This window comes from Primulina eburnea, chromosome 6, assembly GCF_022965805.1.
Source record: "Primulina eburnea isolate SZY01 chromosome 6, ASM2296580v1, whole genome shotgun sequence".
Classification (NCBI taxonomy): Eukaryota; Viridiplantae; Streptophyta; class Magnoliopsida; order Lamiales; family Gesneriaceae; genus Primulina; species Primulina eburnea.
The window spans coordinates 36407031-36433355 of record NC_133106.1 but is presented as its reverse complement, the minus strand read 5'-3'; the positions used below and the strand labels follow the sequence as shown (position 1 = coordinate 36433355).

The window sequence follows — 26325 nt, the reverse complement described above, 5'->3', positions numbered from 1 at the left end:
CCAAAGAAACATTCAGGCATTACCAATGATTGCGCAAAAAATAACTGTCACGCAGCGAACAATCCTCTCATTAGCTAACACAAAACAATGACAACATTATCATTATTATTGTTGTTATTACAACAAACCAAAAAGGCAAATAATATTAAGAAAAAAGAGAGAGGAGAGGAAATGTAAAACAACCTCTCTTCTTTGGATCTCTCAAAATTTCCAAATTATTTAAGCAAATATTTGACTCGGCCTCTTCTCGATATTTGCTCATTCTCGGTTTCTTGGAAATTTATACGTAAAACATTAAAGTAGTCATTAGTTGTTCTTGAATTCTCCATTTTCTTTCTGGGTTATTGTTCTTAAGGAAATTATGAATAAGGTTCGTGCCAATTCGTCTCCTGAGTTAGTTCCTCCGCCATTAAACATGGAACAACAATATGACGATTCTGCACTAGAAGGTACCCAAGCATCTCAGTATTATCCTATTTAGTTACCAGTTAATTATGTTTTTGTTTTGAAATAGATCATAAGATATTGTGAATCTGTTGGACGATCAACGTTTTAAACCTTAAATCATCGTTCTTCGTGAATGAATTATTCGTCCCTTCGGTAGAAAGATCCATACACCGTTGAGCTTTGTCTGTTGTTTTTGTCCCTTAAATGTTGCAAGATTGCCATCCAAATTCTTCGTAAATGTCGATTTTTGTATTCAGGGGTGGCAGCAAACGTGAAGTTATTGTTAAAACTAATCCAAGATCACAAAAATGCTTGCGATAAAGACAAAAACGACAGCCGGAGAATGCTGAGGGTGGCCACTATGATGACCATTCTTGATAGTGTTCGAAGCAGAATCCAAAAATGCCAATCCTTTGGAAACAAAAAATCAGAGGCGGAGCTTCGGCGTTGCAACACTGATCTGAGGCGGAACAACATCCCAAGGGACCGAAAAAATGGAAACGAGTCTCTGGACGACGAAAAAGAGAGGCTAAAACGAGAACTGAATTCATGTTTAGCCACACAAAAGAGCCTGAGTGTTATGTGCTCTAGTTTAGGGAAAGAAAGGGAGATTATGGCTACACAGCTTTCACTCAAGGTTCACGAACTGAGCGAAATGGAGGATCTCATTAATGGCCTCAAAAAGCAGAACGACAAGTTGCTAGACAAAGTAAGGGAATGTGCCTCAGAGCACAAGGAGAAAAGGTTCAATGGTGTGGGGAGAGGAGAGTCACAAGGGAACGTAGCATTGCAAGAGAGAAACAAGGAACTCTCTGAGCAACTCTTGAAGTCCCTAGATGGATACCGATCCATGAAAAGAAAGCTCAGAGAAGCACATGAAGAGAACATAGTGATGCACAACACCATTGATGAAATGGGAGCGAAAGTTATCACTAGCTTCGAGAAAGTTCGAGGTTTTAAGGAACGTATATCGTTATCTTCCAGAGACGATGTTCCTAACGACATCCGGGAGGAGATCGTGGCGTTGGAGGGCATGTTTGACTACTTCCAAGAATGTGTGAAGCTAAAGGGTCTTGCATGAGAAGAAGTAACTTAGGATGCATTATTTGACTCCCATTTTGGCTTTAGATTATTCTAGTTTGTTAATTATGTTATGTCGAGGTATATATTCGTCGTTGGCAACGTTGTACGTTCTTGTCTGCGTGCAACTAGTTGATGATTTATGTAGCTTATAAGAATTTGAATTCCTTCATTAAATTTTCTCAGTAGCTTTTGTTGTGTATTTTGTATCCTTGTTTATACAAATTTTTGGATTAATTTTCATGGCTTCTCATCATTAATTGATTTAGTAGGTCGCGGTCTCATAAAAACCAGTAAATCAAGGAACACATATTAGATTTCCCCCCCTCTTTTATCTATTTAATACAACACTTATTAAAATTTTCCAAAAAAAAAAATCATTTTTTCAACCATTTAGATAAAAATAAAAGATTTTGGTTTTCATATATTTATTATATGAATTTACGAAAATAGTTTATTTTTATACGTTATTATGTATATTTATTTTATCAAAAAAATTCATATTGTATTTGTATTATGTCCCTAGTATGAGTCATGCTTAGATGTACACTGAATTGAAGTTACACTTAAGGGTAATAAAAGAATAAATAAAATAAAATAGATGTAATTTAATCCAAGTATATTTTTGTAATTTATGATTAAACAATAACAAATAATTTATAAAAGATATTATATATATATATATATATATATATATATATATATATATATTTCATGTAAAAAAAAAGTATTTACATGGTAACATACCAACATATTGCGCCGATTGAACTTCCTTGGATGAAATGTTTTTTACTTGTCATGTACTGATAGAAAAACTGAAATGCTGGAAAAATATAAAAAGAAGATCGACCTGCTGCATAATAGAACAGGGCATTGCCTAAGCAATTCTACATGAACACTTCACAGAGATGGATTTGGTAAGCTAATATCGTAAACCGCTACTTGATGGTTCTTCTAAATGGTTAGCCTTTGCACTACCACCACCATTGTGGGGTCCGGACGCTAATCAAGTTCTTAATTATCATTGGGACTAATTAATCAATTATAAAACAGGGTCTAAATTTTTTTTTTAAATTGCGGAACGTAGTGAAATCAAACTCATATACATATCAGTATAAAATACAATACAAGTCCTGTACTGCATGCATTCAACTAAACTAAGGTTTAACAACTAATGTCAAGTGTTCCAACCCTATTATACATCATAATCAAAGTCCGGAGCCTCCATTCTAATCACGATCTCTCCTCATCTCCTGGACCCTGATCATGTCCCACCTGTTGTCATGCACACATACAAACAAGACAACAGCCGGATAATTCCGGTGAGAATATAATCCAGTATAAATCAACGAACATGCAGTCATATATACGAATATAAAGCATGTAACAGGTAGCAGAATTATGTATCAAAATCTGAAACATAAACAATCATAGACTGTCGACAATGTTCGTAAATCTATATTTTAGACTAGACTCAATCCTAGCCTAGGGATCCCGGTTTCCAGATGTGGTATTCCTATATCGAATTCCGTAATAGAAGGAACGGTAAATCTATTACTCGATATAACTCATATCCGGTATTCCTATATCGAATTCCGTAATAGAAGAAATTTCAATTCCATTTACTCGATATAACCAAACATCCGGTGTCCTGACCTAACCGTCATGGACTGTAGCTCTATCGCTAATATCCTATCTTGAGACATCGTGCAATGTGCCCGTGGCGATCCCGCCACTATCAGGCACTTCCGTCCCAAGAGTTCTATCCTATCTTGTGACATCGTGCAATGTGCCCGTGGAGATCCCGCAACTATCAGGTACTTCTGTCACAAGATTACTCGTCTGATACCTGCTATCTATAATTCAAGAAAACAAGTACATCAATCAAATCAATGCAATAAAGTAAAGTGTGTGATTTAGGGAAACTCAAGTCTAAACCGACTCAAGTCGATCTTCCAGTACCACATTGACTTATACCTTTCGTTTATAGTCTCGGTCTAAAGCAATCGAAGTTCTGAACTCCAGACTGTCTCTGTAAATCTGAAACGATATATCAAGAATCATAATATCAATATTTTATTCTCAATTCAACTCTGAATCTGATTAATCTGAATTAACTCAAATTAGCGGCATAACGGCACAATCTCAGTATTCCCGTCAATACCATATCACCAGATATTAATTACAAATCATAACCCATATCCATTACAATTTGTAATCAATCCATAACTCAAATCTATTCAATTCCCAATCAATATAATCAGAAAATCATAATAATTCCAGAATCAATCCCTTCTTCATTCTGACTTCGATTCTACGGTGTCTAGTATATCAAGAACACTATATATGAAATATATTCAATTCCATCAACATCATAATTTCAAATAATAATAAAACTCAATGAAACTTACGTCCAGTTGTAGCTCGTGTCGAGAGGAGTACGGTACCGTGTCCGGATTTAAATTCTGATAGACGGATTTGCCAAAATCACAAATCTATGGTACGAAAAAACTTGAGGAAACTTTGCTCTGGAATTCTCGGTTCTTGTTCTGAATTTGAAGGAATCAAAGTGTCCCCATGCATGGTGAAGACAAGTGTCCCACTCAAATTTCCATATTTACACTTTAGTCCCTCAACTTTTCACTATTTGCAAATCGGCCCCTCTTCAATCTTTTCGATTCAATTTCAATCCTAAATAAGTTCAAACATCTTGGAATATTATTCAACACTCCATAATTCTCTAATTCAATAATCTCGGTTTAAAATAATATCATTTCTATAATCTCGGACCTTACAACCATTCTACCCCTTTCCAAAGGAAAAATAGAGACAATTTGATAGCTATCATTTTTTTCATGTGAATGCGCTGCGCTTTGTTCTATTTCACTTGTTGCTTACATTTTTATTTAGTCTATGTTTGCATTTGATTAACTGATGTCAAGATAAGGATTTGACAAGGTAATGATTGATGATAATGATCGAAGTTTCACATTTTGGATTCTTTGAATTTGCAGATTTCAGTTCTAATTCAACTTCTTCATATTTTTGCATTCTTGAGGTTGCTCGTGATTAACTTTTAAAATTTATTATGGCATTTTTTCTGGACAACAGCACCTATAAAGGTGGATCACAAGCTTGTCTTCTTAGAGCAATTATGGTTGCTTTGGTTGAATGACTCTCTAACCAGGTTGATCATGAAGGAAAGAACAGGAAATATAAGAGCAAATAACTCTTTCTAATCACTGTTCTTGAGTACAAGAGAGAGAGACGGGGAAGCAGATTAGGACTCATTTTGTTACACTTTTAAAAGGCACTGTTAATTTTTTAATATACACTAACACACAATTTTTCTTTATTATGTTTAAATTTAGTAGTATACGGTCAACTTTGCTCATATTTACAATAATAATTAATAATTTTGATGTAAAAAGTAATATATTTTCATGAGTACCTCAAATAAGAGATTCGTCTCAAAAAATTAACTCATAAGACCGTTTCACAAAAGTTTTTGTGTAAGATTAATTCACCGAATATTTTAAAAATAAAGGAAATATTTTTTTAAAATAATTTTTTTTCCAAAAATAATTGAAAAAAATTGGACCGGGCATACATAGTGAAAAATATTAGGAATAGGACTCTTTTATGTTTTTTTTTTAAAAATAATTTTAAAATAAATTAATTGCAAAATAAAGTGATTGACTGATTTCCTTGAATTTTTAAAAATAATGAAAAAAGTCCATCTTAATACATCGAAGGATGCTACAAATTAATTAATTAATGAAATGTCCACCAATCACATTGGTGCACAGAATACAAAGTCGGAGGCTTAGAATAACCAAATTTAGGATAGTCAAAATTATAATTAATGTTAATAACACTATACTTATCTATTCAGTTCAATTCTAGATAAGATTATCCTTCATAATTACTTTCTTTATATTTATCTTAAAAAAAACTAGTTTATATTTATCTTTAAAAAAATCAAGTACTATATAACTGTTCATCAACAACTAATGTAAGATAGTCTCATGAGTCAATTTTGTGATATTAATATTTTATTTAGATCACTCATAAAAAAATATTATTTTTTTATATTAAAATATTATTAACTCGGCTCATCAAAAAAGATAGAAAATATTAAGAAATATAATAAGAAAAATATTCAATAAAAGTTGACATTGTCAATTTATAATACAAAAATTGTCGTTGTATATATAATTAATGCAGTGTCCTCCAATGTCAAATCGCAACGCCCTACCATTCCAAGAAATCACCTTAGTTTTAAAAATTCTCCCATTTTATTTTTTAATATATATATATATATATATATATATATATATATATATATATATAACGCACTTTATTGCTGTATATTAAATTAAAAAACCATTAATGGTGAATTTTAATAGCGCGAGTACTGGGACTGAATAATATGGTAGGTGGGTGGGGAAGTAAATTTTTTTTTAAAAAATAAATCTAATATAAATAAATAAATAATTGAGCAGATGATTTTAAAATTGTTTAATTATTATATTCGAAAAAGTATCACATCTATCGTTTGTAATTGTTTGAAAAAATGAGCCTTGCTTGCTGTATTCAAACGTAGAAACTAATTTATTTATTTGAACAATAATTAGATTTGAAATATGAAATAACTTGTAACATCGAATTAAAAACTATAGTGGATGATAATTGTACCAAACAATAACTAATAATAACGATAATACTCAAATATTTTAAACGATATAACAACTCAAAAGTCACATTTCGATTGCTCTCTCATAATGTACAATTATTACATCTCTAAAATCTATATACAATCACAACACTCATGGCAATCAATTAGAATTGAACTCGTGATATTATATCTTATATCAATTTTATGACCGAATGTTTGTCGCTATAAAAAAATTATAGCTGGTGGTAACGATTAAAATCAAATCTTTTAAATTATACAACAGTTTCAATCACACTATTAATATAAACAATTATTGTACGAAAACATGAATAATGCCAACAAATTTATGGTTGTGTATAAATTTTTAATATCGTGGATCACAAGTAATATAAAATAAATAAATACTGTAAAATATGTATGTATACATTCATCCATGGGGAAGGTGGCAGGCTCGTAGGACTAAAGGCACTAAAAAGCACGTGGTTGTATCGTAGCTGCACCAAACATTCAAACTTGACCATTAGGTGAAGGATGGAATAGAGACGATGTAGCTAGGTGTTGCCTATTTTTATTTTTCACTTTTTAAATTAATATTTTTGTAATTTTTTTTTACTTGTAATTGACATTGTCTTATTTATGAACATTATTTTTACTTCTTATGAGGAGATATAATTGAAAGTTATATACAGTTACTACAAAAATTTTGAATGTCGGTCATTTCTATATATATATAGCTGGCATCGTACAACAAATGAAATTTAGGTTGGTAAAATCTTCAATGATTTGTTGGAAAATATAATGAAATTCACTCCCAACTGCCTGGGGGTGGTAGGTAAGGCACATGTCCACACGAATTAATTATAATAAATTGAGTTGAATTGTACATCTTGACTAATTGCTGCCTGGCTAATGTGAAAAATCTATACATATTTTATTTTTAAAATTCAAGCTTTATATAAGTTAGGTGTTATAAAAAAAAGTTTTATGTCTGATTTTTTTTAAAATACAATTAATTAAATCCATATGGTAATTAAAACCAATGTATGATTTTCAAAGTTGATGTCACACAATTCGATGTAATGGTAATTCACCAAAAAAAGAGGGTTTTGAAACGTATAAGATGATCCATCGGATTAAAATTCAAAAACAAGATCCAAATATTTCTTGTTTCCAAAGAAGTAGGTATAATGGCTATGTATGGAACTTAAAATTCAAAACAAGGTTTCCAGTTTTGATGGACGCTAGAAATGTCGATTTCATGAGGAGTCATTGTCGCAGCTATTTCAGAGAATGAAATGATAATTCCCAAATCACGTACAATAATGTAATATATACACTAGGAATCAAACAATATTACATTATTCAATTTCACAAGCTGATGTTCTTGCCCGAAGATAAAAGAAAAGCGAAGGGAAAATTCGTACTTTGGTTGATACATCGATCAGGACATGGTTAACAACGCGTTTGCATGTTCTTGCACGACTTTCCAGGCCAGGATTACGTGCCTGTTTTCAGTGAGACTCGCCCCTACAGCGAATCGCATAACATATTCCCCACCAATCACGGCGTGTGTCATGTAAATCTTCCCGGATTCGTTAATGGATTCCAGCAGTTTGGCGTTGAAATTGTTGGCCGCTTCCTCCTTCGACACGATGTGGTGCTGTGGCAGTATTGCACCGATTTCGATTGGCGAGATGCGGAAGCATACGGTGGCAAAGTTCCGGGGGACCACCACTTCGAACCTCTTGTCCATTCCTATCAACCCTTCGAAATTCTTTGCCATTTTTATGTGGCTTCGCAGGAATTTTCTAAGATTTGAGACGCCGTAGCTGCGGAGGACGAGCCACAGTTTCAGGGACCTGAAGCGGCGGCTTAGTGTGATTTGCCAATCTTTGTAATCAACCACCTGCTTCGTTTCGGAGGCTTTGTTTCTCAGATACTCGGGATATGTCGACAGGGCTTTTATCAGGGCGCTGGGATCTTTCACCCAGAGGCAGCAGCAATCCAACGTTGTTAGGAACCATTTGTGCGCGTTAAAACTGAATGAGTCAGCGTTTTCTACTCCATTCAGAAAATGGCGGTACTCCGGGCAGATGCATGCGCTCCCGGCGTATGCTGCATCCACGTGAACCCATATCCCGAACTCCTTCGCTACCTCGCACAGTGGCCCCAGCGTATCAACCGCCGTCGACGATGTTGTCCCGATGGTGGCGCACAGGAACAGAGGCACCAGGCCCGCTTCAATGTCGGATTCAACGGTCGCGCGGAATGCTTCAGCTGTCAGCCCGAATTCGGTGGTTTTTGTGGTAGCAACTGCCCGGAAATTATTGGGGTTGATGCCAGCTATCTGAGCTGCCTTCTGCAGAGCAGAGTGGGTTTGATCCGATCCATATACCACAAGCTTGTTGATATTCTCCCTCCCAATTTTCTTCAGCACTTGATCCCTGGCACCGACAACAGTGCAAAGTATCGCCTCGCAGGTGGTTCCCTGCAAAACGCCGCCTCCCCCGCCGGAGAAGAGGAAATCCGATGGGAGATCAAGCATTTTCCCCATCCAATCCATGACGATGCTCTCAAGTTCTGTGGCAGCGGGAGATGACATCCAGTTGAACCCAACAATATTGAATCCAGTGCTCAGCATTTCTCCAAGAAATCCAGCAATACTTCCGCTGGATGGGAAATATGCATAATAATTAGGACTTTGCCAATGAGTGATCCCTGGGACAATGTCCTTCTGCACGTCAAGAAGGATCTCTTCAATGGGTTCTGGATCACTAGGAGCAGCTTCGGGTAACCTCTTCCTTAGATAACCTGGCTCCACCTGGCTACGAACAGGATACTTCTCAACGTTCTTGTAATAGTCAGCAATAAAATCTATGACCATGTGACCTTGCCTCCTGAACTCCTCCGGGTCCATAGGCTTAATAGTTCCAGAGAATCCATTTTCGAGTTTTTGATTCTGAACACTCCCCATTTTACTTGATCTAGATCTTGATAAATAAAAAAAAAAACTGGTAAATTCTCTTCTCGGCTAATCGTGAAAGGAATTCTTTCACTATTTAGCACAAGAAAGAATATGAGAAGGCAAGAGTATTAGATTTCTTGTTAATGTTTACGAGGGGGGAGACAGCTATATATATATATATATATATATATATATATATATATATATATATATATATATAGAAAGAGTCGACCTACGGAGGTGGTAGATGGGAAGAAGGTTTCCAGTATTTTTATGAGAGTGGGTAGTTGTTGGGCAATGTACCAAAGCGTTTTGGTCTTCACACCTGTTCAAACATAGACAGCGCCCGCCCATTACTAAAATGAATGGATTTTATGAGTTTATTTAAATTTATCATTTCTTTTGTCCATCGATAATTTGTCAATTTGGCTATTTTTTTTTTAATATCAAGTGGGAACGTGTTATCACTATTTTTATAGTGTGTGTTGGATATTTAAATGATATTAAATGAGATTTTAATTATCTCAAAATTGAATATTAAATTGTATTGATTACTCTCTAGTTGGACTCGATCCTTTGCTTTAATTTTGATTGAGGATTTCAACTTCTTTGCAAATCAGATGTCAACAAACAGTAAAGGAACTTGTTGGTTTGGGATTCTTTTTCAACATCTTGGTGGGATTAGCAATCTAAACATGTTAATGCTAAAAATTAATGCTAGTAAATTTGAAGTGGGAGCAAGATAAAACTTTATTTCTTTAAGACGAAATTACTCTGTCTAAGATATTTACGGAATATGATAATAGTCTACCAAGCTATAACGACTTTTAACTTATGATAGTAGCACTACAAATCACAAGTTTCATAACCATAAAATCAAGTAAACTCTCTTTTGAAAAGAAAGAAGAAGAATATCAAAATAAATGCAAAATGCTCTTATTTTGATCGATTATCTCAGAGTTTAAGTAAAGTTGTCTCCCCTCCTTATGTTATTTCATTATGATGAATTGATATATAAGTCAAAAATCTAAAAAAACGTGACTAAGAGCCATTTTTTGACAATAATCAATGAAAACTCGCAACTTTTGGTAAACAACGCTTCCAGATACCTAGACACTCCTTCTCTTCTATGGAATTTCAAAGGCAGCAAAGAAAGTGCTGAGACGCTTTTTTATAGGCGCCTAAGCACCTGCTCCCTCTCTGTCCCGAAATTTGGTCGCTTTTTCTTTTTCTTAAATTGCTGCTTGAGAAAAATTTTCGCATATTTTAAGACGCACATTTGAACATTTTTGTTTGGTCGCCTTTTCTTTTTCTTAATTTCACTTCATTAAGCTCAAACATTCAAATAATCCCTCACATGAATATACGGAAAATCATCGCATCAAGAGAGATGACTTTTGATTTTGAACCTTATCACCTTCATTTGAACTACAACATCAAGATAACTAAACTCATGAAGATATAAGATGAAGAAGACAATCAATATGAATACAAGTGTGAACGAAAAATTTGATGATCAAAAGTTGTTTTCTCAAAAAATTGTTTTCATGTTGTCTTTGATATAGATTTTAATCATTAAGGACATTTTGTTATCTAAGAAATTTTTTTCATCCAAAAGTTTGTGAAAAACGATAATGGACACCATTTGAATATAAGATATCATGCAAAGTCGCAATCTTTTCCAAATGTGCTCCGTCGAGCGTCTAGGCACCTCCATCTCTAACCTGAAAAGTAGTTTCTTTTACCTCAATCAATACTTGAATTCAAAACTTCACGGCTTAAGTACGTAGATTCTTAGAGTGATGTACCTATTGAAATTTGTCACAACGTATAAAACACGTTATATATAATTGATATCATTCTTGTCTCTATAAGACGCCACTAAAATTTCAACTCATTGTTCATAATTTATAATCCTTGTATTCTGCACAGAAAAATAAACATATTCATAGTTTTTCAATGAAATGATTTTAAAGAATATCAAATTTAAAGATTATTACAAAAAGAAAAAAATTAAAATTTCAACATAATATTTGAAATTCAGCGGTTCACAAGTCGTCATATTATCACGACACTACATAATTTGAAGTCGTTCATTGTCATACATCTTCAAAATTGCAAACCAAACAAGAAAGAATCCAAATAGGTTTAATTTTGTCTTATGATTGTTGGTGAAAATTCTCTTTAACAATCATAAGACGAACTTTGCTAACATATATTCATAGATTTAGTTATTTTCATGTTGCTGTCATATGTGAACGAAGTAATTATCTGGAATGAGTCAATAAATGGGTTTGATTTGGATATCGTGACAAGGTGGGTAGACACAGATCATAATTTATACAAAATAAAACAAAGGAAATATAGATAAAATATAGATAAAAAAAGTCATTTATTATTCATAGATCTAGTAATTTATTTCAATATTTTTCTTAAAAAAAAAAAAAGCACACACAATGCATATGCTTTAGATTCTACATATATTTTATGTAAAAATAAGCACATTGCATGTATCTAAACACAACGTTAAAAACGTAAAATTATATAAAATTCCAACATGATTTTTCGTTATTTTTTGAATTATTAAGGTCTGCGATTGTCAATAATTGGTGGAAAATCATTCCAATAACGCGAAAGAAGATAAAGAAGCATGTAATATTTATAAACTACTCTTTGCATGACATATAAACTATTTGGAATTCTGAGGTAAAAAAATATTTTAATTTATTTATTTTTTAAGGAAAAAAATGGTTTATTTGTAAAATACACATATATATAATTCCGGAATCTGATTAGTCAGTTGAACAACAACAACAAATCATGATATATGAGAAATAATTCGTGTTGCATGCTCGATGTTATTTATATTTATTTATTCTTGATAAAATATTATGTATAATTATTTCTAGTGTGATCGCTTTCCCGTTGCTACTGCACGTGTTGTCAGATCTAATAATAATAAATTAATCTTAAACAAGATTTCTCTGTAATATTGATTAATTAATTAATTTTCTAGAATTATTGGTGTGTGTGTGTGCGCTACCAAATAAATTCATGGTAATAGAAATGAGATATATGACACTTTTAAAAAAAGTAGATAGATGAGCTAGAATTGTTTGATGTCTCTTAATTAATATTCTTGAGATCCCAATAATTCTAGAAAATTAATTAGTTAATCAATATTACATAGAAGAGTGTGTGTGTGTAACACAAGCATATTCATTACAATGTGCTATATATGATCCACATCATATTCGATCCACCAATAAAGTATATATGAAATTATAATAAGTGTATCGTGAAATGAGTCAATCATATTCATATTTACCATAATAAATAATATTTTTGACATAAAAACTATTAATTTTTCATGGGTGATTCTAGGAATGTAAATGAGCCGAGTCGGCCGAACAGTATCAAGCTCGGGCTCGGCTCGTTAAACTATTTTCTCGGCTCAGGCTCGGGCTCATTACGATCCTTTGGTTTGAAGCTCGGGCTCGGCTCGTTCGAAAGTTATGAAGCTCGGGCTCGGCTCGTTAATGGCTTGTTTATCTTGTTTAAGGAGCCTGGCTCGGGTTCGGCTCGTTAAACAAGCTCGTTAAACGAGCTCGTTTCTGCTCCGAATCCAACTCCAAACCACAAAGTTATGCAGAAGCGGCATTCAATGAAAGAATCTTCAAATCTACGTTCATCTCCAATTCAATACTACCATTATTACAATACAGCAGAAAGGCCTTATTTGAAGAAGAGTTCCAGCAGATCATATGTCAATGGTGTTAGAATTAGTCCCGTTTTGAATATTCCTCCTACTTACATTGCTAAAGGTACAGTAATAAGTTTTTTTGGGATCGGTTCTTTTTTCTAATGATCAAATAAAAAAAAAACAACTTAATTAAACCCAACAACCAAATAGGAATTCAACATGATAAAACATAAAAGAATTACCAGAGCATGAATGAGCTTGCTGTTCTTGCCTTGCTCCCTCGTGAACCCAACTTCAACAACCTAATTTTTAATTTATTTATCATACATAATTATTTTAATATTATAACTCATTAATTATCTCAAATTCGAGCTCATGATCTACCTAAACGAGCCGAGCTCGAGCTCGGGCCCGAGCTCGTGAACCACTTAAACGAGCCGAGCTCGAGCTCACGAGCCAGCTAAACGAGCCGAGCTCAATTTTGAGCTCACGAACCTATTATCGAACATGTTCACGAGCTAACGAGCCGAACATCATTAATCTCAAGCTCGGCTCAACAAAATTGTCGAGCCCAAAATAAGGCTCGGGCTCGGCTCGATAAGCTTAACGAACGAGCCCGAACGAGCCGAGATCCGAAAAGCTCGCGAACAGTTCGATTCATTTACATTCCTAGGTGATCCAAATAAAAGACATGTCTCATAAAATTGACTCGTAAAACCGTCTCACAAAAACTTTTCTAATGAGAGAATCATGCGACGTGATTCATGAAGACAACATACATACATGTTATTTGATGCAACATTTATATCTTTTTAAATATTTTTAATATTATTAATTCCACAAACCTTTCTCATTTTTAACACTGGCTGCAAATTTCCTTCTTCTAAAATAATTGTTGCCCCAAGAATATTATAATAACACTTGCGATTACACCCGATAATTATTAATTAAAGTTGCTTGTAGAAGTCAATTATTTTTAATAATTTCATTTAAAACGTGATTTTATGCATCAACCTCCAGTTAGCTCGCCATCCACTCTCCGCATCTAATTAAATGGTTGTAACATAATTTAAGTGATCCATAGAAATTAACTGAAGACATTTCTTAATCATTACATTTTAAATGGAACATAGAGTATGTTTTAGCAATACATTGTCTTTAAATGACAGCATAATGAAGTTCCCTACAAAAGGAACAATGATACATATTCTACAGTATATCTCTCCCAACAGTAGGAAGAAACAAAACTTAGATTGAATTTCTACGCATATGATATAAGTATTTCTATTCCCCTTCTGCCATATGGGGAACCAAGTAGTAAAACAATCTGCAAATTGCTTTTATTTCATTCCTGCAAAAAAAACCATTCGAATTGCTAGTACCACAAAATAATATACGGCCTTCTTAGCACAATGCGTTTCAAAGGTTTCCCAGAACTGATCTAAAATAAATAAGATCAAGTCAGTTTTCGATTTTTATCAAGCAAGTTCTGATCCTATACAAGATATACATTGAACACATCACCTCATCAAAGGGCTATAGGGATTCTCATCCCATCATGTGCAAGCTGGACCGGTATTCCTTCTCTGGAATGAATGAGAATGGTTTAAATTCTAGAATTTAATGTTTTAGAATCGCAAAATAAACCTCACACTACTCTATTCCATGTTGGCATGCTAAGACTTGCTTAAATTTGAAGGCAGTGACCGAGAGAGAGCATGAATTGAATAACACAGACTAAGGCCAAAAATCAACACACAAAATTCAGTAGCACTATATTCATCAACAATTTTTCATGGAAAAAGATCACTCCAAGAAAAAGGATTCATAGTTGGAGGTTGGAATGTGGAGAGGAGAATAGACTTTGATTTCCCTATAATCTGATAGAAATGAGCAAAATAAATTTGAGTCACTATTGAATTCAGAACATGAGCTCGAAGCTTTTCATAAATGGAGTAAATAAGTATAGTATTATGGTGAGTAAGCCCCGCCTACTATTCTCTCTTGATCCTATTTTGGGCGGTTTACTTTCAAAACATTACACAAGAACACATAATCAAACCGTACCTTCTAGACCATTCCATAAGAAATTCATTGTCTTTGTGGTGATCAAACTCGTGGGTCATTCCAATTAACAAAGCTTTCTTTGGACATATCCTCTTCACTGCATCAAGAGTCTAAAAACAGCAAACTTAAGAAAATATAATGAAAGTAGCAACTTCCACTTGAATGTATCACGTAAAATCTACGAAGGAGAAACCTGAGGGAAGCAAAAGTGAGTATTGTGGGAACCTTTCTGCGATCAAGAAGGAACAGGTTGAACAAACAATAAGAAGTAAAACCTGGGTATAAAGTATAATAAGAAATGTGGACCAGGAGGAACTAGGATCTGAAAAAGTCTCCCCAAAAGAGTAAACACAAATACAGAAGAAAAGTTCAGGTTTACAAAATTAACAATTGAGCAAGCCAGAGTGAATCAAAAAGCTGAAACTTGTAGTCAAGAATTTCTCGAGCAATCATCATTTTGTATTCTACAGAATTCTTAATCGCCAGCCTCATATCTAATCAACGAATTGAATATTCATAAATACACTAGGTGAATGACAACAGGGGTTAAAAAGTAGTGTTTTATTGTGATTGTGATTGGTGTAACAACACAACATACAACCGCAGCTTCATTTCATAGTAATCACACAAGTATGAGTTATAATATCTAGTGTTAATCGATCTTCTTATACAGACTGAGATGCACAATACATAGACAAAGACTTTGCATCTCTAAGTAATCAAATAATTAACAGAATCACCATATCAAATAACAAAAGTAAGTATGGCACTACTTCTACAAAATTGCCTAATGACTAGAGTGTGTATGAGCTAAAAGAGGTAAATTTCACAGAAAAAGGAAAAAAAGGAACTTTTTGTTGGGGCTAACCATCAGTACCTTGTAAAGAGTGTCCAGAATAAGAAGATCCAACTGTCCACCTCCATGCTTGGAAATAACTAAAAAGGCAAATTAATTGTCACAAAAGGGCGAAATAACTACAAAAATAAATTGGTTGTCACAAAAGGTAATTAGAACCTACACAGAAACAGGCCATAAAATGCGTATCTTTAGTTTCTGTATAATTCGTTACTCATTCAATAAATTATAGTTGAACTTATCATGCTACATCAAGTTCTTCATAACCAATAGTTTTTTTGACCGATCACTTGCACAAGCCTTTCGGCTCATGCTTTACTGGATAATTGATAACTTCAGAAAAGTAAATATCAGATATAAATTTCAGAAAAAATTCAGGAATAGAAGCCGTTGATGCTTGTGTGCGTGTGTTTACAGAAAGAGAGAGAGAGAGAGAACACCAATTAGTTCATGATCTGAAGTGATCAGGTAGAAACCTATAAACACCAGACTACAAAGGAATAAAGGAGTGTGCTCACGGTATTCTGTGGGAGGAAGAAAGCGTGAAACATCTGATATATATGCTACTCTGGATCTTTCACCAAATAGAAAACCTAAACATACATAGTCTTCACCATGCATCACCTATTAATAACGAGAGACAAATAAGGAACGAGCGGATTCTGAAAATAAAACAAAATGCAAAGGAGGAAACTAACAGGTAGAGGAAAAAATTGCAGTCCGGAAGCTACAAATGTCTTTGAGCAGTCATTATCGATAATCCTCCAGTCAAGTTGCGCCACACGTCTAACTTCCTGCCCAGGCTTAAGTTTTTGTTTAGCCAAGTAAGGGAATTTCACTGCAATGCTGTTCAGAACCAAACAAACTTAATTGCACAGAGCATCAGTCGTAAATTTTTTTAAATATTCTACTTGCTGAATTCATTTGTGCTATCACACTGGGCATTATGTTTTCATCGACAAATTTTTCTCCGCCTACTCTGGTCATAACTGGTAGCATACATTTCTGACAAAAGAACAAAAAATAAATTTTGTGTGTACAGACAAAAAATAAATTTGAATATTCAGAATGCCAATTTTTATTTTTTATGGTGGTTAATAGAAGCAGAACCACCACCAAAATTGCAGTGATACTGCAGCTACACATAGTAATTATGGTTTATGTTCTTAATATTGATGTCAGAAAAATCATCATAATTTTAAGTTTTAACTCATAGAATGTGCAAAACACAACCCTAGAAGCGCAAAATACCTCTCCATTGCATGTTGGGAAAGGTAGATAGGAGTTGGATCAATGTCATTTGTCGGACTAAAAGGTTGCACGGTACGTATATCATCCAAACCAAGAACCGCATCAGCATGCTCATGAGTTAATATAATCTGAATGAGCCAAAAAAAAAAGAAGCTCCCAATGCTTGCTTCAATAATAAATAAAAAGATAAAATTAAACAGAAGTTAGAGAGGTTGCATAATGGTTGTTAGACTTCTTGAGCCCGTTTAATATTTGTCAACTTTGCCTAATTGGACAGATTTAAAGGATGGAGAATATTTTTTCCCTAAATGTACCCAAACATGGAAACAAAGAAGCAACCATAAAAAACCAGAACATTGAGCACTAGATTTCCAAAAATAAAGAGTTAAAAAAGGCCAAGAAAGAAACTTATCAGTTAGGTATGTCCAAACAAAATTTAACAAGACATTCATAGAGCCCACTGAGTAAGATTTTTAATGACCAAATGGATATTTGCAATCAAGCAAAGTACTCAATTAATATGAGGTGGATCTCTTTATAAAATATCTTAACCCGTCTCCCCTACTAGCTCTTTAAGATGTGAAACATCATGTTACAAAAATTTGGGCATGCTAGTTTTATAAATTGCAAACAGAAAATGAAAAGAGAACGAAATAGTAAACTCACACAGTCAACTAGGGGAATTTTGTGAAAAGTGAACCATCTGAGTACTTGTTCCCTAAAAGTCTTGCCAACATCAATTAATATATATTTATGTTCACCCTCATCACCGCAATAATCGATTAGAAGCGACGTGTTGCACCTAACCAACCATCAGCACCAAAAAACACTTGTCAAAACTTAAAGAAAACTTGTCTCCTGTTCGGATCCAAGAAACAATTAGTGCCAGATTCAATCTGCATCACTTTTCTCCACATAGTTGTATGAATGTACATTATGAACAATTTCGTTTGAGATTTTCTCAGATTCTTGATAAATAATTAAATAATTTGAAACTGGCAATAATTCTCCAAAGAAAAACCTGTAATTAGGGTTTCCCTCCGGTGGTAAGGATAAAGATTGGGAACACACAGGGCAGGGAGGATCGGAAGGTTGGATCAAGCACATTGCATTGGGGACAGCACTGGAACAACCGGTTCCCAGAAATATCAGAGCCGATTGCGACGTCTCCGCACTGCCGTTTGGTGTTACATTGCCGGCGGCGTCGGACGCGGCGGCCATCAGGTTCTGGGCGTGAGAGAGAGAGGACGGGATGGCGAGTGGATGTCTCAGATATCCGTCGTCACCGTCACTGTATTACAACACGAATAAACGAATTTAGCTTTGGCATTTATACATGCCATTAACAAGACTAATGGCTGTTACTTTTTCCTTCATTCATTTTTTTCCAACTTAAAATAAATAAATAAACAAATATATATTAATACATCGACATACGTGTCATATCGATTTTCTGTAATTAATTTTATTTATATTAAATAATAAGTAGTGCCATATTTGTAAAATTAATGAGAATATTATAATTATATTTATATTAAATAATAAGTAGTGACATATTTGTAAAATTAGTGAGAATATTATAATTTAAAATTATAATATAATGAAAAAAAGACAAAAAAAGGAATACCAATACACTATATTTGTCTATATATATATATATATATATATATATATATATATATATATATATATAATATATATTGAGTGGAAAAAACAGTAAAATCCAAAAAACCTGACAAAGCAAACTCATAAAAGAGTACTTTCATTTCATCAACCAATTTAGAATCAATCGGTGAAACCACCACTCGACCGCGAGAGAGAGTGTGCGTGAAAGCATGGGTGACAGGACTGATCTCCTTGTTTGATGTTTTAAACAACTATACAACCTATAAAATCCTGGAACGATAAACATAATCCTGCATGTTGAAGCACAAGAAAATGGTGTGCGTATTACAAGTCACAATGCTTATTGATAAAAGCATGGTATAAGAATTGATGAAAATAATGATGGACGCAACACTTGGAATCCTGTCCACTGTACGTTCTACAGGACTACTTGTAGACGAAATTTAGTTTGACTGAAAGTTACAGTGCCTTATTTTCTTCGCACGATGACTCGGTGCGTCAATTCTACAAGTGCCCGCCTTGATTTCTGAACATCCTCATCATTATTCTCAGGAAGGGAATCAATTGCAGCAGAGGCAAGGTTGGCGTGCTTTGCTGCTAGCTCTCTAGTCCTCTCAATGCCCCGACTCTTTCCAAGGTACTCTAGAGCCTGCAGTACGAATAAAGAATAATTTTCAATCACTCAAGTTTCTCTTAAATGCATGTTTCAGAAATATAAATTCATAAAATAAACTCATTAATGTAGCTAGAATAATGCTGACTGAGTGATGAGCACAAGGTTGATTCAACAAAAAACTTACACGATCCACATTTGCAGTATTGTCGAATCCCTGATCAACAATGGTCCGAAGCTCAGGAAACTCCTCCATTGCAAACAATATGGGAGCAGTAATAATACCCTGAAATAATTTCAGCAATATTTCGAGTGTTATAGATAGGGGTGTATTACTAGCCAACCACTACACTAGATTGTAGTTTGCTAAACATCAATCAAATTGAAAACAGTTGCAAGCACACAGATAAAATAGAACACAGGAACTGCAGTTTAGTGATTTGGATTAGAGGAGTAGTACTTATAAGTTGTAAAATTATTTCATAATATTACAAGTAGGCAACCATTACTTGACGTGCCAGAGGCAGGATTTACTAGAGACATTTTTCTGGTCAGCCTCTCTCAGAAATAGTAGAAAATCTGGAACTACAGCTCTCACACGAGGTGAGTGCGTTGACAAACATATTGTTAAACAGCAAAGTGAGCACATGCTAACAAACATACAACACAGACAGGCAATTCTTCAACAAGATACATAGAAAATCCAGCAAAAAAGGGGGAAGAGTACATGACGAATGTCAGACAAAGAGCCTTTGCCAAGGGAACTTGATGTGCCAGTGAAGTCAAGAACATCATCTATTAATTGAAACGCCAGCCCCTGTAAATTTGGATGCAAATTTTAACAATAGCTGCTAAATGAAAGAAAAAATAAATAAATGCGAAGACAATAAGCATTTCATAAGATAGACATACAGCATGTCAGATAATACATGTTACAACAGATTTTTAGGAAAATCTAAACAGAATTCACCCACTTGCACCAAAAATTGATAGGCTGATATATAATTGGGAAAGTCATTAATGAAAGTAATTACTGAAACCATCACTAATGGAGCTGATAAACCGATGGACAAAACCACTATACGGGGTTTAAGAGATACCAGAAAATTTGAACTAAACTAGCACGTGTAAAGAACAAGTCGAGTCAGGACATGAATGGTATATGAATTTAAAACTCCTCATCCTCTTTATATCCTCCATCAAGAGGATGAAAAATATCAGACTAAATTCGACAATGGACATCTAATCTAATTAAATGCAAAACAAACGAAGTAGGAAAAAATGTACAGACCAGATTTTTTCCATACTCGTATGCCAATATTGAAGCTTCAGCTGTCTGGCCAGCAAGAAGGGCAATGGCCTTGCAGCTATTTGAGATTAATGAGGCAGTTTTATAGTACGTTTTCTGCATATAATATTCCATGCTGCAAAGAGAAATAGGGACGTGATTTTGAGCTGAAGAGAACGGCTCAACTGGAAACAAGGTATCCTTAAAATAGAACTGCTCGCAATTATTAAATAACTAAATGATAAATAACAAGTTCTTTTTCTCTGAAAGCTTTCAAATTACAGATTTAAATCAAATTCTATGACATGCAAATGCATCACGCCTTTCTGTGGCACACTAAACAACTCCAAGCAATGCCTATAAAGTATAAACCAAAAAATTCAGCATTGCACCTGCATCGCTGATCAGAACTAGTCGTCATTTGCATTGTCTCGCCAGTAACAAGATGCTCAACAACCATAGCCAAGAGTGATACAACCTGTAAAAACAGCAAAATCAGGAAACACATTAGTTAATAAATAAATGACAGCTCCAGTCAGCAAAAATTAAGCAGAGAGCTACAGCTAATTATTGACCAAATATCGAGTGTTAGAGACAGCTTGACAACAAACTTCAACATTTAGCAAAAATAGTAATAATTGTTTATACCTTATATATATCCATATGGATTTGGATTACCATTTATACTCTCTTTGTTCAACTAATGCACATGCAACAATAAATGATAGAATAAAAAGACATGGATCAACTATAATTAAGGAAAGGAAAAGACAAGGAACAAAGAGTACCTCGGTGTTTTTTAAAGAAGCAAGTGCCACACAAGCTCTGGAAAGCAAGAAATCTCCAGCCAGTACAGCTAACTGCAATATCATGGAGACCACCACTAAGATATATGCAATTAAAAGAGCAACTAAAGTCAAATAAGCTCTGCAAGTTGATAGTTCTCATTTATTCATCTTGTATCTAGTCTCTGTAAGCATTTTTCCATTCCATGAGTATATTTGTACTTGTATTTTTAGAAGACTGGTGTCTCTTGAAAAAATAAATCAAAATGCATAGATCTTGTTGTTAGTCTGTACACCCATTATTTTAGTGGGTTCTTTTGCTGAATGCTGGGTTCACTACCTAAGTTTTTAAAAAACCCATATCATAGACAGAGAAAACAAATAAAACAAATAGATAAAAGACCTGTTTTCTTCTGAAAAAAATAGTTTATAGGAATACCTATATCTACTAAATTTTAAGCAATGAGGAACCGACACTCAATATCTCAATTCTTTGTGACTACCCAGTCGAAAGCAGTGATTAGCATCTCAGCATAAATTTTAATTACAAAACTTAATGCATGAAAAAGAGGGAAGTGAGAGCACACTAACAATCATTAAAAACTAAAATGAAAAATCAGTTATCAAAAAGATGCCAAAACAAAAAATAATTCAAAAACTTTTCATCATCTTAGCAAAAGTGAGAAGACAGTCATCAGGTGATACAATTGATTGCAATTATCAATTTCAAGTTTTTCTGCCAATTTTCTTCCTTTCAAATTTTTACGAGGTTTACTAATAAATTTTTCCGGAGGTGGAAATGAGCAAAAATTAACGAAATTCGTAGGTACCTTGTTACCCATTACAAAATTCAATGAACCAATCCCACGCCTTGTGTCAGCATCATCCAACACGTCATCATGGAGGAGGCTGGCAACCTAAAAAATTTAATACGAAGTTGTAAGACAGATGAGATAATGTTGATCAAAGCTACAAAGTACAAACAAAGCAATTATACAAAACTATGCATTCAAAACTCCTATATTTGAGACACTACATAATTTATGACAAGAATTCACACATCAAACAACTAAAATGAAGACAACTTCAAATATACTACCATTTGAAGAAAGAGAGATTTTTATCATGGAAAAAGCTCAGATTATTCAAATCAAAATAAAGGATCTTACAGATACTCATTTTTTCATTTTGTAATGTTATTCTTATCCAGAAAAGGAGCCAAACAGAAATCTTAAATATGTTCAGACTTGAAAGGAAGCGAAAGAACATGACAATAATATCAGAATATAATGTTCCAATCTGAAGAACTCAAAGAAAACTAGCCACTTCTTTCCAATACAAAACCAATTCCACCATACTGCCATCATCTGCTTCTATTAAATCCACAGACAGAAAAGATCTACACTTCGTGAGGTCAAGCAGCAGACGATGAAACCTGGGTAAATAGTAGGTTATCTTAAAATAAACCAAAACTAAAGAATATAATAGTCTCTCTCACTGGTCCAACTAAACTGCATGCCTAGTCTAACCAAAGTTCATCGAGAAAGTTTGAAAATGTTGGATGCGTGACTATTATCTTCTTTGGGCAGTAGGGATGCATAGGAATGTAAAAACTAGAGTTATTGGCTTCTGGAGAAAAAAACCACTGACATGGATCATCTCTGTGATCTCAGCAATACAACGCTGTCTTGAACGCAATTCCAAGGACAAAGGATCGCCAGCAGCATCAGAAGCTGGTCTCGGCATTGGAATATTTAAAGCTGTGGCCATCAGCAACAGAACCTACATTGTGTACTACTCAGGTAAATAATACTAAAAACAGACCAAAACCACTTCTGTTAGAATGCAGTTCATTCAAATTAAACCGCATATGATCAAGAGAATAATAACACAACACGATTGCAAAATTCACGTTCTTTTTACATCTATGTAATTCAGTACAAATAAATAGACAATTACAGGTATATAATAAGTAACATTTCATGATGCAAACGTAGAAATAGAATAAAAGTATGTAGAGTTAGTACAAAAAGATGGCAAATTTATCATATGCGGCAATTTTCAATATAAGTCATTACATTTAGTCAGTATGGATATTAAAAAAGTGAAAAATATAATGAGCTCTCAGCACTTAAAAGGTGTATAGCTATGGTAAATTGGTACAAGATGCTAAATTGATTCATTTGGTTGAGAAGATTGATGCCAGAAAGTTTGATGGAACCAGTCTTTTCTTTTTCCATAGCACTTGCAATCTGCCATCAATATTTTAAAATGGCAATCTCAACAAATTTTAGGGGCGGCGGATCACAGAGAGTACGAATTTCATTATGTTTTATCAGTCCAACACTCCAACCAAAAACACATTCACAAGGGTTGGTTAAGAACTAAACTGGCACACGCTATTGAGGAATGTCTTTTCAACTCATGTTTTTCGTTAAATTGAATCCATTTGGCATCCTTTTCGCTGTCAGATTAGTTTTTACAGCATGCAACATGTTTTTCACCACATTCAACATTGCTGTAATGAGTCATGAATACGATTTTCTCATTAGAAAATATCAACAATGACTTGAGTGCTATCGCTGTCATAAAAAGGAATGGAATCAAATTGCAGGTGAGGAACTTACTGTGGGTCGAAATCTTTTTCCTTCGACTCCCATTTTAAAAAAATATTCTGCAGCAGAGGCAAGCTTGGGAACCTAGAAGATTAAAGGAATGCAACCTCTCCATCATCATGATCGATCTGTTAGCTGACAAAATATAGAAGTAGATGTCAATACCTTTGCAATTACCATGGACCTCAAGCTATTTGCCACAATGGACAGTTCATCAGCAACGAGAGAAAATGGATCTAATTGCTCCTGAGATATAAATTAAGAATGAAGTATTAAAACTTTCTTCATAAACGCCAACAACGGAGCAAATATAACCGGTAAAGAAACCAAATATGAGGAGACAACTTCATTAGAATTTATGTTACATGCACAATTAAAAGAGCTCGTCAACAAGTAGCAAGAAGATGATTATTTCACTAACCTCAACAACATAGGTTCCCTGATGTTGAGATTGTTTTCCAATAGTACTTATGGCACTTGAAACCCAAGAATAAATAATTCTGCAACCCAAAACCTACTAATCACCAGCAACAATAGAAGGCATAGCACAAAAAATTTAGAAATTTGTTTAATGCCAAACAACAATAACTAAGTGACACAATCAAGATGATCAACAGTGACAACATAAATTCCTACAAATGAAATTTAAACATATATAACTAAAGGAAACTGTAGCCTAGCTAATTATATTTTCTAAATAATGATTGGATGATTATCAAGCTTCTATCCAACGATTGATCATCCTAAATTAGGAAAATGAGAGTACATGAAGTAAAAATTGAGGTGCAATCAATGACTTAAAAGTATTCCAGTCATCAATCTCGTCAAATTCAGATACTCATTCCTCCATAATGCATACTACATACAATAATCGGCTTCTATTTTTTGTTTTTAAATATCTCGACAAAAGGTTCAGCTAAAATCACCAGACAGTAGTACCTTGTTAGAAAAGCAACTCGTCAGTTAGCATAAAGCACCATTCTCTGGGTACTTGGATAGTCAGTGCCCAGAAATCCAGCAGAAAATTCAAAAAAGCCAACTGACGTCCACCACTTGATCGACAGAATTTCCACAAGAAAATTCTCGCATCGTTAAGTCGGCCCACAATCAAAAAGTACAAAAAAAGTAATTTCCCGGTCATTGTAATTTATTTGCTCCAAATACATATCCAGGTACAAAAGATCAATCTCAACACATAACACTCCATTGCATCTATATTCAAAGATTTAACTTGCAACAGCAAAAGCAACTTCCTACATTCTCCGTGACAAGATCATTACAAACTGTGATATCAAGTTACAAAACTCAACAAGAGCGAGTATATTTATTTACCTCTTGGGAATAATGATCAGGAAAGCGAAACTGGGTGCAGGGCTGAGGTAAATGACGCTGACGCTGGCCATCACCAAGTAATGAAGAGTATACCCATCGATATCTGTTGCAACCCGTCCTCGTAACCCGGGTCAGCCCCCTTACAAATAACATCTCCAACGGGGAAAAGGTGGTTCAATATTGGACGGAAGGTCGACAATGAAAAGGCAAAAACGAAGAAAGATTACTTGTCAATGGCGCCGATGAAGAATATATTAGTAAACAGAAATTCGACTGGGACTCAGCTCCGCGGCCACCGTCAACAGCTTATTTGCTAACATCTTTCGGAGAATATGCAACAGGCTGCCATGTGATTCGGTTTCCTTCCAAGTCCCAAATCCCAATGATGGGATCGGCTGCCTTGCAATTGGGCCAATAATGGGCTTATTCTCTTTAAGGGTCAATTAAGTTTAATTTTGGTCCAACAGTGGGGATCAAAAGGCCCAAATGTATTTGGGATTTTGGGACCCACATTTTTATTCCTGGGTGAACTTGGAGGGGTTTGGCAAACTTTTCTAAACCAACCAGTATGTAAGAAGTAGTGCATTTTTTAAAAGAAATAAATTACGACGAATTATTTAATGCCATAAGATGAATGTAAATCAATGTGCACTAATCACAATATTTTATATAGGAAAATTAAAAAGGCTATAAAGATCCCGTTTGATACTAAGAATTAAGCCCTTTAAATTAAATAATAAAAGAAGAATGTCGAGAAAAACTGATAAGGGTGTTCATGTCCTTTGCTTATCAGGGTATAAAGAGTAGAGTCGAGCTCGAGTATCACACTGCTCGAACTCAAATTGGTTTATTTTCTGTCTATATCGAGTTTCAGCTCGACTCGTGTATATATCGAGTTACTCGAGCTCACTACTCTGAATTCTTGCTTTTAAATATTGAGCTTGAGTTTGGATATATATACATACAAAAATATTCTTTATTTTTTATTCTTCTAAATAATTATATATATATATATATAT

The 26325-nt window shown here is 34.2% G+C and overlaps 4 protein-coding genes and 1 long non-coding RNA gene across 14 annotated transcripts; 1 reads left to right on the top strand and 4 right to left on the bottom strand.

Annotated features, from left to right (window-relative positions):
* The first annotated feature begins 124 nt into the window (after positions 1 to 124).
* Positions 125 to 1536, top strand: LOC140834869 (uncharacterized). Its single transcript, XM_073200055.1, has 2 exons — positions 125 to 449; positions 705 to 1536. Exons 1-2 carry the CDS (start codon positions 362 to 364, stop codon positions 1526 to 1528), a joined length of 912 nt encoding a protein of 303 aa, XP_073056156.1. The 5' UTR covers positions 125 to 361; the 3' UTR covers positions 1529 to 1536.
* Positions 1537 to 2581: 1045 nt separating this feature from the next.
* Positions 2582 to 4068, bottom strand: LOC140834872 (uncharacterized). Its single transcript, XR_012118770.1, has 3 exons — positions 3939 to 4068; positions 3505 to 3567; positions 2582 to 2802 (listed from the first exon to the last, which is right to left on the bottom strand). It is a non-coding gene; the product is annotated as an uncharacterized lncRNA (long non-coding RNA).
* Positions 4069 to 7486: 3418 nt separating this feature from the next.
* LOC140834867 (tyrosine decarboxylase-like) lies at positions 7487 to 9340 on the bottom strand. Its single transcript, XM_073200053.1, has one exon. It carries the CDS (start codon positions 9177 to 9179, stop codon positions 7647 to 7649), a length of 1533 nt encoding a protein of 510 aa, XP_073056154.1. The 5' UTR covers positions 9180 to 9340; the 3' UTR covers positions 7487 to 7646.
* A 4620-nt stretch (positions 9341 to 13960) lies between these two features.
* On the bottom strand, positions 13961 to 18364 carry LOC140834866 (putative hydrolase C777.06c). 4 transcript variants are annotated; one of them, XM_073200050.1, is made up of 10 exons: positions 18069 to 18364; positions 17714 to 17849; positions 17048 to 17175; positions 16495 to 16642; positions 16315 to 16420; positions 15818 to 15876; positions 15134 to 15169; positions 14941 to 15050; positions 14398 to 14459; positions 13961 to 14314 (listed from the first exon to the last, which is right to left on the bottom strand). In XM_073200050.1, the coding sequence occupies exons 1-9, from the start codon at positions 18266 to 18268 to the stop codon at positions 14402 to 14404; spliced, it is 981 nt and encodes a 326-aa protein (XP_073056151.1). In that variant the 5' UTR covers positions 18269 to 18364; the 3' UTR covers positions 13961 to 14314; positions 14398 to 14401. The 4 variants fall into 4 exon arrangements, with proteins under 4 accessions (XP_073056151.1, XP_073056153.1, XP_073056150.1 ...); XM_073200052.1 differs by having other exon boundaries at positions 13961 to 14309; XM_073200049.1 differs by having other exon boundaries at positions 13961 to 14224.
* A 580-nt stretch (positions 18365 to 18944) lies between these two features.
* LOC140834865 (solanesyl diphosphate synthase 3, chloroplastic/mitochondrial-like) lies at positions 18945 to 25687 on the bottom strand. 7 transcript variants are annotated; one of them, XM_073200042.1, is made up of 13 exons: positions 25534 to 25685; positions 25307 to 25459; positions 24396 to 24488; positions 24140 to 24220; positions 23987 to 24058; positions 23010 to 23141; positions 22190 to 22276; positions 21363 to 21434; positions 20967 to 21052; positions 20578 to 20710; positions 20014 to 20103; positions 19474 to 19572; positions 18945 to 19322 (listed from the first exon to the last, which is right to left on the bottom strand). In XM_073200042.1, the coding sequence occupies exons 2-13, from the start codon at positions 25457 to 25459 to the stop codon at positions 19143 to 19145; spliced, it is 1278 nt and encodes a 425-aa protein (XP_073056143.1). In that variant the 5' UTR covers positions 25534 to 25685; the 3' UTR covers positions 18945 to 19142. The 7 variants fall into 7 exon arrangements, with proteins under 7 accessions (XP_073056143.1, XP_073056145.1, XP_073056142.1 ...); XM_073200044.1 differs by having other exon boundaries at positions 24396 to 24474; XM_073200041.1 differs by having other exon boundaries at positions 25307 to 25687.
* Positions 25688 to 26325: the final 638 nt, after the last annotated feature.